Here is a 13,925-nt window from a genome sequence, read left to right as displayed (position 1 = left end):
TGTAGTTAGCTAAGCAGCCCAATGGACAGACCAAGCACCAGTCTTGGAGCCAGGAAGAAATGAATTCAAATCCTACTTGAGACTACTAACTGTGTGATCCAGGGCAACTCAACTTCTCTCAGCCTCAGTTTCCTTTTCTGTAAAATTTGAATAATTATTACACAAACCTTACAAGTCTGTTGTAAGGATTAAATGATATAACCAAGGTCAAATGCTTTTCAAACCTTAAAATCCTATATAAATGCTAGGGCTGATTGGTGTTAGGCACAAAATGTTCTGGGGGGTGGATAGGAATAATTCTTCTTTTAAAATTGATTATGATCCCCAATTGAGAAATGGTCAAAGGATATGAAGAAGCAGTTTTCAGATGAAGAAATCAAAGCTATTTATTGCCATATGACAAAATGTTCTAAATCACTATTGATTAGAGAAATGCAAATTAAAACAACTCTGAGGTACCACTGCACACCTGTGACATTGGCTAATATGACAAAAAAGAAAAATGATAAATGTTAGAAAAGATATGGGAAAATTGGAATACTAATGAATTGTTGGTGGAGTTGTGAACCGATCCAACCATTCTGGAGAGAAATTTGGAACTATGCCCAAAAGGCTATGGGGCTGTTCATACTCTTTGACCCAGTAATACCACTATGATCCCAAAGAGATCATAAAAAGGGAAAAGGGCCCACATGTACAAAAATATTTATAGCGGCTCTTTTTGTGGTGGCAAAGAACTGGAAACTGAAGGGATGCCCATCAACTGGGGAATGGCTGAACAGCTAGTGGTATATGAATGGCTACTAAAAATGAGGAGCAGACAGATTTCAGAAAAACCTGGAAAGGTTGGGGAGTGGGAGAGAGAGTGTGTGTCTCCATCTAGGGACCATCAGGTAAAGGTCTAGTGACATTTAAGCTAAATGAAGCCTTGTCTTTTCCCTACAGCTCTATTCAGCTGCCAGGCTTGTTTAAAAAAAGAAAAGGCTTCAGAATTGTAGGTGATAGGGATAGGACTTGTGAATTCACTGATTTAGGGAACTCCCAGATAAATAAGCTCCTTCCAACTAATAAGACAAGCTAACAAGCTCTGTGTACTTTCAAATTTTAGCATCTCATAGCCTTCCTCTTGCCAGGTTTATTTAGGTTCTTTTGGCCAATGTATACTTTCTAGCAAATTATTGTCTCAGTTGTTGGGGGGGGGGATTACTTTCCTGAGTATTTAGACAAAAGGCTCCTCCCTTCTCTGCTGACTTTGTTTTTAACCCTGGTAATAGACTAAGCACTTCCTTGGAGGTACTTTTTTCCTACCTAAATGATGAATCTGCCTTCAGAGAGCATCTCCAGAAAATAAAAGGAGGCAGAGCTCTTGGTTTCTATTGGTTAGAACTTGAAGGGACAGTAAAAATACCCCAAGCCTCAGTGCTCCTCCATTACTTCCTACCTTTTGGAGGTGATCTCTTGGATCTCCAAGGAAGGAAAAGAAGAAACAGAGGAAGAGTACTTCTGACAGTAAGGGGGAAGAGGAAAAAGAAAACACTGAAAAAGGCATTAAATACTGAGGTGTGTGGGGGGCAACTAGGTGGCGCAGTGGATAGAGCACCGGCCCTGGAGTCAGGAGTACCTGAGTTCAAATCTGGCTTCAGATACTTAACACTTACTAGCTGTGTGACCCTGGGAAAGTCACTTAAACCCAATTGCCTCTCTAAAAAACAAAAATGCTGGCAGAGCCAAGATGGCGGAGGAAAGGCACTGAGCTCTTGAACTCATGACAGGATCACTCCAAAAAACATCCAAATAACGCCATAGGAAAATGACCGGAGCAGCAAAACTCACAGAAGGATGTGCATAAATCATCTTCTAACCAAGAACGGCTTGGAAGATCAGAAGGAGGGAGCTGCTGTACTGATACAGGAGTTGGGTCCAACCCCACAGTCACCCTGACACAGATCCAGTCTCAGGAAGTCCTCACCAGAGAAGGAGACCCCCAGAGCCTCTGAATCAGCTGAAGCACCACTGTTGTCTGGAACTAAGCTCAAAGTCTGGTGAGTGGGCTGAACCCTGGGCAGGGGATAGACTACAGGGGTCTATGCTGGTGCTAAGGCAGAACTTGGATTTTACAGCCCTACTGAGAACCAGGTGGTAGGCTCGAGTAGAAGTGGCCCAGGTAGGGGAGGGGCACCGGCTCGTCTGAACTAACAACCACAACACACAAAGCTGGTTGATTGGCAAGTTGGTCTGGGGTCATCTAGGACCAGGAAACAGCTGAGCCAGGGAAGAACCTGATTCTCCTTAAATCATACCACCTGGGACTTCTTAAGCTTGGGATACTGTAGCCTGGAAACAGTGCCCCACTTTAAGGAGCTAAAAGTCTAGTAAAAGAAAGGCAAGATGAGCTGACAGAGAAAGGTGAGGACCATAGAAAGTTTCTTCAGTAACAAGGAAGACCAAGGGGCACCCTCAGAGGAAGATGTCAACATCAGGGCCCCTATATCTAAAACTTCCAAGAAAAATATGAATTGGTCTCAGGCCATAGAGGTGCTCAAAAAGGACTTTGAAGATAAAGTTAGAGAGGTAGAGGAAAAATGGAAAGAGAAATGAGGGTGATGCAGGAAAGACATGAGAAAAAAGTCAACAGCTTGAAAACTCAAATGGAAAAGGAGGTACAAAAGCTCTCTGATGAAAATAATTGCCTAAGAATTAAGATTGAACAAATGGAAACCAGTGACTTTATGAGAGACAAAGACACAATAAAGCAAATCCAAATGAATAAAAAAAATAGAGGGCAATGTGAAATATCTTCTGGGAAAAACTGCTGACCTGGAAAATAGGTCCAGGAGAGATAATTTGAAAATTATTGGTCTACCTGAAAACCATGATCAAGGAAAGAGCTTAGACATCATCTTCCAAGATATTCTCAGGGAAAATTGCCCTGAAATTCTAGAAGAAGAAACTAAAATAGAAATTGAAGAATTCACCACTCACCTCCAGAAAGAGATCCCAAAAAGAAAACTCCTAGGAATATTATAGCCAAATTCCAGAGCTCCCAGGTCAAGGAGAAAATATTGCAAGCTTCCAAAAAGAAAGAATTCAAGTACTGTGGAGCACCAGTCAGGATAGCACAAGATCTAGCAGCTTCTATATTAAAGGACCAGAGGGCATGGAATATGATATTCCAAAGGGCAAAGGAAATGGGATTACAACCAAGAATCACCTACCCAGTGAAACTCAGCATTATCTTTCATCGGAAAAAATGGTATTTTAATGAAAACCAAAAATGCTGAGGAGGCCTGCCTTCTCCGTGTCAAGGAGATCATGCAGATAGATGAGAGGAAGAGGTCCAATGGGAGCATGCATGAAGCCCTGGAGCCTACAGAAGAGGAGATGGAGGCATACAGGATGACACCCCAGAGGCCAGATGACCCCATGGCTTCTTTCCTTGGACAGCAGTGACAAGACTTGGAAGGAGATTCAGGACACACAATTTGTATATCGTCCTTTTAGGCTCTCAGTATAACAAAAATGTAAAAATCTTCCTCTGTTTTTCATACTCTCTTTTAATAAATTTCATCAAAAGAAAAGTAAAGACCCCTGTCCTGGAATAGAAGGAGAGAAAACTTTCCAGACTAACCCATATCCTGAAGCTGGAATACTGCAAGTTGAGAGTAGTATATTGATATATTACTTAGGAGTGCTTTGAGGGAGGGGGTTTTGGGGGTGGGGAGACACTTATTCCTGTAGAGTAAAAAGTTCTGGAGAAAGGGGATGTTTTCAGGAAGAGTGTAGAGTCCAGTGGGGCTTAAGTAAGGTGGGTATGGGGATGTGGTCCTGAGAAAATGAAGTCATGGGCTTCTTAAGTTTATGACTCCTTGAACATTCAACAAAACTCAGTACAGCAACATGGTGTGGTCATCAGCTCTAATAACCTTGGCTCTTCTCAAAACTACAATGATCCAAGGACAATTCCAAAAGAGGCATGATGGAAAATGCTACCCACACGTTAGAACTAAGGAGGCTGAATACAGAATGAGCCTACTATTTTCACTTTTTTGTTGTTTTTGTTTTCCATTGTTTTCCCTCTTTGTTCTGATTTTTCTTTCACAACATGACTAATGAGGAAAGATAGTTCACATTTTTGTACTGGATGACCTATATCAGATTGCTTGCTGTTTTAGGGAGGGGAGAAGAAAAATTTGGAACTCAATATCTTACAAAAAATGAATGTTGAGAATTATATTCATGTGTAATTGGAAAAAATAAAATAATAAACTATCAGAAGAGAAATGTCTTGCAAAACTTGTCTGTCAAGTTAAAAGCAATACCACTTTAAATAAACACTTTTGAGTTTTAGCTTCTTATACATTTCATCTTAGAAGGTTTATTTAGGTTCTTTTGGCAAATATAATTTTCCTTCTACCAAACTGTGGGGGGTTTTCTCAGTTGTTAGGCGGGAGGTGGGGGGGGGTGGGATAATAACTGAAATCAGAGTTCATGCCTATTTTTCCTGAGTACTTAGGAAAGAGACCCCTACCTCCCAATCTTGGGTATATTGAGTCAATGAGTGATTGAGTAGGTCCAAGGCCAAAATATATGTCACACTTGATAGTATCCAAAACCTGGATATCAGATCACTGTATGTGGGGAGTGAAGATTAGGGGTTACTTCAGGGGAGTACCCAGTTTAAAGTGAGTGGACAGAGATTCACCTGATTGAGGAGCCACTCTAGGACTCTTTTTTTGCTTTTCTTTGTACCCAGAAGACCTTAGACCCCAGCTTCTTAAACTATGGGTCTCAACCCCACATTACCTTATGTCACTGAATGTGGGGGTCATGAAAAATTTGCCAACAGTAAAAGGTTATGTATGCCTATTTGATATACCCATATACCTGAAGTCGGGAAAAGGGATCTCCAGTTGAAAAAAAAAATAAAGGAGCCTTGCCTTAGAAAATGACATAATAGGCTTCTAACCAATCTTTGTTGCCTTTACTTGACTGCAGCAGAATTTTGGTCTTAGTCCCTTATAGCCTTTGGCATCCCAGGTTTATTTGGGATTCTTAGGGACACTAGAACTTCAGGAAGATTGGTGTTTCAATTGTTTGGAGTGGGGATTAGTTGTCTGTGTGGGAGGAGGGGCTGTAAGTTACTACTGAAGTCAGAGTTAACACAATTTTCCTGGGTGCTCAGGTAAGAGGTCCCACCCTTCCATGCCAACCTTGGTTTTAGTCCACCTAAGACACTTTGTGGGAGGGACTTATTCCTCTCTAAATGGCCAGCCTGCTTTCAGACAGCATCTCCCGAAAGGAAAGGAGGCAGGACTCTTAGTTTCTATTACTGGGAACTTGAAGGGACTGTATAACTATCCCAAGCTTCAGCGCTTCCCCCATTACTTCCTACAGTCTGGAGCTGAACTTTTGACTCTGGAAGGAAGGAGGCCAACAAGCCTCTACCAAAGGATAGGAAGCAGGGAGTCAAGATGTTGGAAGGAAAGAGTGAGCCATTCTCCAACCCACTGGCCCCAGATGGCCATGACGTGGATGATCCTCACCCCTTCTACCAGCCTAAACTCTCCAATGAAGACTTTAGGAAGCTTCTTATGACACCGAGACCCACACCCACAACTGCACCACCATCCAAACGTCACCATCATGCGATGCCAGGGGACTACAATGGGGATAGAGATCCAGAAGCAGAAAGGAGGAAAAAGAAAAGCTACTATGCCCAACTCCATCAACAAGAAATTGAGCGGGAAAGGGAGCTAGCAGAGACGTATCGGGAACGTGCCAAAGAGAGGAGAGATGGTGAGAACAAGGATTTCAAGGAGACAGAGTTGATCAGTACGACTGCTAATTACAGGGCTGTGGGACCTACTGTCGATGCTGAACAATCAGCCGCAGCAGCAAGAAAGAGGCAACAGCTGATCCAAGAGTCCAAGTTCCTGGGGGGTGACATGGAACACACTCATTTGGTGAAAGGCTTGGATTTTGTCCTTCTCCAGAAGGTTCGAGCTGAGATTGCCAGCCAAGAGAAGGAAAAAGAGGGGAGGATGGAGACACCTCAGAGGGAAACGAAGAAAGATGGAGATGCTGAGAATAAGATTGAATTTAAGACACGTTTGGGCCGTAGTATTTACCGAGTGCTCTTCGAGAACCAAACTTATGAATGAAACGAACTGTTTCTGCCAGGCCGCATGGCCTACGAGGTAGAACTGGGTGATGAGTGTGCAGACACAGATATCCCCACTACACTTATCCGGAGCAACGTCGACTGTCCTCTCATGGAGGCCCAGATCACACTGAGCCCAAATGATATCTTCATCAGCAAACTCACACAGATCCTGTCCTACTTGCGGCAGGGCACCCGGAATAAGAAACGGAAGAGGAAAGACAAAGGAAAGCTGGGTGGGAAGAAACCTCCGGAGTCTGACACGGACATTTTTGAAGACATTGGAGATTATGTACCAGCAACAACTAAGGTTCCCAGGGGGAACGAACTGGAGCGAGATCGCGAGAGAAACAGAGGAGAGAGAGAAAGAGATAAGGATCGGGAGAAAGACGGAGAAAGGGAGCTGAATCGGGAAAAGGACGAGGAGAAGAAGCGACGCAGCTATTTTATGAAGCCCATAATGGATGACAAGCACATCGACACTGACAAAGGTCCCGGAGCTGCTAAGGAGTTGATAAAGTCCATCAATGAAAAGTTTGCTGGTTGTGCTGGTTGGGAAGGTGGCAAATCCCTGAAGAAACCAAAAGATGAGAAGCTGCAGGGAGATTTCTTTGCATGTCCAACAGTTATGCGGAGTGTTATCCAGCCACTATGGATGATGTGGCTATGGACAGTGATGAGGAAGTGGATTACACCAAAATGGACCAGGGTAACAAGAAGGGACCGTTGGGTCGATGGGACTTCGACGCCCAGGCAGAATACAGCAAGTATATGAACAGCAAAGAGGCTTTGCCTAAAGCGGCATTCCAATATGGTATCAAGATGTCAGAAGGTCGGAAAACCAGACGTTTCAAAGAAACAATGAAAGGGCAGAGCTTGATCGAGAGTGGAAAAAGATCAGAGCCATTATTGAGAAGAGAAAGACAATGGAGGCTGATGGGATTGACGTCAAAAGGCCAAAATATTAGTCCAGCGCTCTGATTCATGGAAGCTCACTTCTCTGCATATTTCTTGACTCTCTTTCTCTCCCCTCCCATTTTCCTCAGAGACAATGTGGCACTCCTGTGTGGATGATATCGTATTGCTCTGACTATTAAAATCTATGATAACAAAACAAACAAACAAACAAAAAAATAGTTGTGAAATTCTTCCTGACTGGAATACGGGAGAGGCCCTTTTTTGCCTGACAATTGTCAGTGCTCTCTGCACTTTTTTTGGTCTAGCCTGTTATAGCCTTTCTCTTGCCAACTTTATTTGGGTTCCTTTGGCCAATATAACTTCTGGCAAATTGGTGTTTCAGTTGTTTGGGGTGGAGGTTATTTATGGGGTCGAGGGATGTAGGTTACTATTGAAGTCAGAGTTCACACTTACTTTTCCTGACTACTCAGGTAAGTGGCCCCGCCCTTCCGTGCCAAGCTTGGGTTTAGTCCACTTAGGAGACGTTGTGGGAGGGACTTATTCCTCTATAAATGACCAGCCTACTTTCAGACAGCATCTCCCGAAAGGAAAGGAGGCAGGGCTCTTAGTTTCTATTGCTGGCAACTTGAAGGGACTGTATAAATATCCCAAGCTTCAGTGTTCCCCCATTACTTCCTACCATTTGCAGCTCTAATTTCTGCCACAGCCACTTCCAAGATGACATCTCTGGGCTCCAACAGCTCCAACAGACAGAACAGGCAGAACTCCACCTTCTCTATAGTGTCAGACATGCCTTGGAGAAATCCACTACATCCACCTGATCAGAGTCAATTATGTAAAAGTATTCAGAATTTGTGCCAGGTGTTTTAAGTAGACTGAAGTAAGGGGCAGCTAGGTGGCGCAGTGGATATAAAGCACCCGCCCTGGAGTCAGGAGGACCTGAGTACAAATCCACCCTCTGACACTTGTCACTGACCAGCTGTGTGACCTTAGGCAAGTCACTTAACCCCAATTGCCTCACCAAAAAAGAAGAAGAAGACTGAAGTATGCCATACCTGCAGCAAGATCTACAATGTTTGTCAGACTTGCCTTTTGGACCTAGAATATGGCTTACTTATTCACTTCTGTGATGCAGGGCTCTCCTTTAAGGATGAAATGCCTAAATCTGTTGTGAACAAAGAATACTACACCCAGAATGTGGATCGAGAGATTTCTAAATCTGATGGAACTCTGCTAGTTGATATTATTGGGAAGGCTCCACCACCTAGTGACGAGCTCCTCAAATTGTCTGGGACAACTCCTTACTACAAACAGAATTGTCCTTACATTCGTTCCTTCTAGGTGAAAGGAGAATGTAAAAGAAGAGAGGAGTGTCTATACAGACATGAGAAGCCTACAGACCCTGAGGATCCTCTTGCTGATCAGAACATCAATGATTGGTACTACTCACTGCCCATTTTGGAGATCTGCCTGAGACACCAAATGCCAGATCTGTGAATCTCATATTTCCATGTTTCTTATCATCTGTGTTAAATGATGAATTCTAAATAACATGAAGACTATGAATCTTGAGCTATTCAAAGAATATTGATAGCAAGAGGTCTAATAAAATCCTTCATCTTGTTTTGCCAATTAAGAGTATATTGAATCCCTGAGTACTTGAGCAGCTCTAAGGCCAAGCTGAGTTGTGGGAAAGGATGGTCATTTGTTTGGGGTTTTGTTGGTTTAGTTGGTATGCTTTGGGGTCTGTCTTCATTTCAAAATTAACTGCCTCTTGAGCAAACAGATTTTAACACTACTAAGAGGATTACTGTCCTCTCAGGCACCTCTCACACCACAGTTTCAGGGAATGGTCGTTCTCCTAGATGTTCCTTCCACTTCAGGAATCATGGGACTCTGGACTGAATTCCTAACTAAAAGCCATGTTTGAGCGTCACAATAAAATGGTCATATTTGAGAGTGTCTAAGACCTAGGTATCAGACCATTGTAGAAATTCAGTCAGGGTACTGGGAGAGGCAATTAGGACCTATGTATGAAGAACTGCTGGACCTTCCCCAAGTCACTAGAAAGTAGCCCAGGATTGGGAGTGTACACCAATGTACCCAAAGGACCTTCTGTGTGACATGGTCAACAAAGCCAGACTGTATGTAGGGAAAGAATATTAGGAGTTACATCAGGGGAGTTCTCAGTCTAAGGTGAGGGGACAGACAGAGCTTCACCTGATTGAGGAACTGTCCTTATGGCCTGTAAAAGGAAACCAAGCTAGATGCATGCAGGACTGTCATTTCTTTTTTGCCTTTGTTAGTTTCTAAAAGACCTTAAATGGCACAATAGAATTCTAATCAATTTTTGTTGCTTTAACTTGATTGTCTTACTGTTTCCCTTCAAGCTATTTCCCTCTGACTAAGAGTGAGCAGTGAGTGAGAAAGGGATTTCTCTCCCTTTACTTGTACCTATTATGGTGGCTGCTCACTGGTGGCCAGAACTTGAGCTTATCAAGATGAGCCTGAGCCTTTCAATGCCCCAGATACCTCTTCTTTTCTGTCTTTCTTCATTTGCGCAAGAGGATGAAAACAGGATCCAGAGCTGAATGTTTTAGCCTTTGGGGCTGTCTCATAAATTGGAGAGTTAGAGATCCTGGATTCTGACCATTCCTTGGCCAATAGACTTGTCTCTGAGATGAGGAAGAGAAAAAAAAGAGGGAGCTCACTTTGGATGGCCTCCTTGGTTTCTGTAAAATATGAGGTAAAGTTCTCAGGCTTTCCCAACCCTCCTAGCTCCCAGTACTTTCCCTCTCTTGATTATCTCTTTATCCTTTCTATAGCTTGTTTGTATAGACTTATTTATCTATTGTCTTCCCCGCCCCCCCCATTAGAATAAATTCTCCTTGAGGGCAGGGACTCTTTTTTTATCCCCAGAACTTAACTAATCATCTGGTATATAGTAGGTGATTAATAAATGTTGGAGAGATCTGGTAAGATCTTATCTGAACAGTTTCTGGTCTCTGAATGCTTTGAGAAAGGAGACAGAAGGACTAGTTTAAGGGGAGAAAAGATCTTGGGGGTGGGTACAGAGAAGCACAGGGAACATCAAAGGAGGAGAGTTGGCTAAGGAATGGTGATGAAAGGGGGACTCTGACCTGTAAGGTGTCAAAAATGGGTGACATTAGTCACCTAGACCTATTGGATCTTTCTTGATGGTGTCTTTCTTTCTGATCATCCATTCTGTTCAAGAGGGGTCTAGTGGAAAGAGTATTGGAATTAGAACCAGCTGGCCCTCCTAGGTTTGGAGTTTGGTTTTATTATGTAATTACTTTGGGCAAGTGACCAGCTTCTCTGAGTCTTGGTTTCATCCAGAGTGAAGTAAGGGAGTAAAGTTAGATGATCATTAAGGTCCCATACAGCCTGTAAGTCTGGGATCCTGGAAACTCTTTTTAAAGCCTGCCTAGCACAGGGAAGACTGTTGGGGGAAAGCAGGAGAAATGATTGCAGGGAGCCTACAGACTGGCCATGGCAGCTCACATTTACATACCTCTTCAAGTTTTACAGAGAGCTTTCCTCCCAACAACTGAATGAAAAGGCAAAGACAATCTTATTCATTTTACCAATGAGTCAGCTGAGGTGCTTGGCGGTTAAGCCACTGTTCCCAGGGAGCAGAGTGAAACAACTGGGATTAACAACCTGTACATGAAGAGACTTCTCTTGGCCTGTATGAGGCCAAAGGATGTGAAAAGCCACCAACACCTTCCATTCTACTACGGAGATAAGTGGCCTTGTCCATAGAGAGTCAAGGCAGAGCCTTTACAAACTTATAGGTGGGATTTTCTAGAGGAAGAGAGACTGGGAGAGCAGGAAATACAAGAGCTGGGGGAGGCTTTAAGACTCAAAGACCATCACTCCAATGGCTACCATCAACTGGAGCTACAAACAAATGAAATCTAGGTATTTTCCAGACACCAGACATTCAAAGTGCTTTGTAACTGTTGGAAGGGCTCAGGGAATGGTAGAGAGGTCAAAGAAGGTCTTGGCAACACAGCAGGTATTGAGGCCTCCACAAATAAATATTTTGGGAGATCCATTGATCCAGAGTAGAATTCTTGCTCAGCTGAGTATTTGCCCATGCTCTAATCAACCTCAGATAATGGCTATCCATAGAAAACCTTCAGAGCTAACAGGGCTGTAACACTAATAGAGGTTTCCTGAAACATCTTTATGTAAGGTACAATTTTGTTTTATTTTTTATTATCAAAAATGGGTTTCTTTTATTCAATTTCTACTCAACCTTGGCCTGCTCCCCATATTTAAAATATCTTGTCCTGTTTTCAGATACTATCAGTTCTTTCTCTGCAGATGGGCTGCAATCTTCCTAAGTCCTTCAGGGTTATATTGGATCATTGCCTTGCTGAAAATAACCACATGCTTCCCAGCAGATCATCCCCCACTATTGCTGTTATTTTGCATACAGTACATTTCACTCTGCTTCAGTTCATATAGGTCTTTCCAGGTTTTTCTGATAGCATCCTGTTCTTCATGACCTGTATATAGTACCTTAAGCTTGACAGAGAATTTTTTCATAAAAGCCCAGCAAAGTAGCTACCATACATTTTGCCATTATAATCAATCATCATAACTATTTCCCTCCATCCCACTCCCTTCCCGTGACATTTACTCTATCTTCTTTTTACCTATTCCTCCTCAAAGTGTTTTACTTCTGACTATCCTCTCCCTGGCTCTGCACTCCCTTTTTTTCACCCAGATGGAAACACATTAAACATTTTTTTCTTTTCCTCTTTGACAATTCCTTAATCTGAAGTTTGGGGTTTTTTTGACTGTTTTCTCTCACAACTAGCTAATATGGGAATTTTTCCATTACTACTCATGTATAACTTATTTTGAATTTCTTGAGTTATTGTGGGTGGGGAGTGGGAGTAGAGGAAGAGAAGTTGGAACACAAAGTTTTAAAAAATTGATGTTAAAATTTGTTTTTACATATATTTTGGAAAATAAAATTCTATTCAAAGCAAAAAAAAATATATCTTGTCCTTTCATCTGTGTCAGGGGTTTTTAAACTTTTTGCCTCTCAGGATCCCTTTGGCAGACCGTTTCTCAGAATAATGGTTTTAAAGGCATAAGATCAATTACAGAAGATTACAAAAGAAATAAAAGATACTGAAAATAAAAATGGCATTCCACATTCTCATTTAAATCTATGAACCCACTGGAAATCCGTCTTGGGGAAGAGTTTAGGATTCCCTTATCCACAAGGCACCACTAAGAGCTTTTTGTTTTGTTTTGTTTTTGTAGAAACAAGTGCTTCTTTTCAAAAGTCCTTCCTCCCGCCCCCACCCCCTCCTAACCCCCCCCACACACACACACCGCAAATTCAACTCTAAATCATAGAAGCAATCCCATTCTACCCTCCCTCTTTGAAAGGGAGAATCATTTATTTAAATTAAATTGGTTCTTCTATTATGCTAATCAAGTTAGATAAGCAAGGATTCAGCTAGCCATTAGCAGCTCAGATTTATAAACCCCAGCTCTTGTAAATCTCACACAGCTTGGGGTTCCAAGAAATACTCTTCCAGACTCCCAACTCTCCTTCAGGCATAGTGGGAAATATTAAGGTTGAGTTAGATGCCTGATTGGTCCCTGGGGAAAAATAGGGCGCTCTGGCCACAGTATAAGTAAGAATATATTGTGCTCAACAGCAAGGAGAGAGTGAAGGGAATTACCCTCAAGTGGCTGCCACCTATCTTCAGGACGTTAATGTCAGAGCTTAAACAGGAAAAGAATCACTAAAGCACAGAAAACAATTCAAAGTTTATAAAACACTTTACCTACTTTATCCCACACATTTGTGACAACAACCTTGGGAGGTAGTAGGTAGACAATAGGGGTTTGTGATTTTAAAGCCAACCTGTGATCTCACACTGTTAGAGAGCTCAGGCTGAAGACCTCTCTGCTCATGCACATGTCCACCTCTGCCCACGAGACTCTTAGAAAGAGGTCTAGCTCACATAAAACACCAGTGACTTGGCCAGGGTCCCACAGTCATTAAGCTGCGTAGACAGGATGTGAATCCTAATTCAGAGGCCAGCTCTTCATTCAGAACAGCACACTGCATATCACAGGGATTGTTATCTCCATTTTTATATGTGGGGGAACTCTTAGGAGCTTGTTGAGTCAGACACAAGGAGCATGAAATGAATGATGGAGGATGAAGGCTGAGACTGACACTTTTGTGTTCAGTGAGAGAGCACTTTATAACCGACAGGGCAGTCTTTTGAAAATGGCATTTGTGGTGGCAGTTAGGTGGTACAGAAGATAGAGTATCCAACCCTGGAATCAAGAGGATCTGAGTTCAAATCCAGTCTCAGACACTGGATGTGTGACCCTGGGAAAGTCACTTAACCTTGATCACCTCCAATTAAAAAAAAAAAAAACCAAACTCCCCCCCTCCCAAAAACAAAAGAAAAAAAAAAAGAAAATGGCATTTCTGTTGGCCAGACTGGGGGCTACCAACAGGTTCCACTAACCCATCTCTTAAAGGGAAGACCTGATCTCTGTCACAAACTATCTCTGTGGCCCTCACCAAGTCATCTCTCAGGGCTGTAAACAATACTATAAGATAGCAATCTGGGCAGCTAGATGGTGCAGTGAATAAAGCACTGGCCCTGGATTCAGGAGGACCTGAGTTCAAATCCGACTTCAGACACTTGACACTTACTAGTTCTGTGACCCTGGGCAAGTCACTTAACCCTCATTGCCCCACCAAAAATACCAAACAAACAAATGTTGAAAAAAGAGATAGCAATCTGCAGGTGAGTGAGCAAGGGCTACCTTGCAC

At 42.6% G+C, this 13,925-nt stretch overlaps 1 protein-coding gene across 1 annotated transcript; it reads left to right on the top strand.

The window, feature by feature from the left end:
* The first annotated feature begins 5,471 nt into the window (after nucleotides 1-5,471).
* On the top strand, nucleotides 5,472-7,128 carry LOC122744485 (protein Red-like). Its single transcript, XM_043989994.1, is given in 3 exon segments — nucleotides 5,472-6,771; nucleotides 6,774-7,016; nucleotides 7,019-7,128. Coding segments are annotated over 3 exon segments (1,653 nt in total).
* The last annotated feature ends 6,797 nt before the right edge of the window (nucleotides 7,129-13,925 follow it).

The sequence above is a fragment of the Dromiciops gliroides genome, chromosome 2, assembly GCF_019393635.1.
Source record: "Dromiciops gliroides isolate mDroGli1 chromosome 2, mDroGli1.pri, whole genome shotgun sequence".
NCBI classification, from domain to species: Eukaryota; Metazoa; Chordata; class Mammalia; order Microbiotheria; family Microbiotheriidae; genus Dromiciops; species Dromiciops gliroides.
Note: the sequence above shows the minus strand (reverse complement) of the source record. Positions and strands in the feature narration are given on the sequence as shown.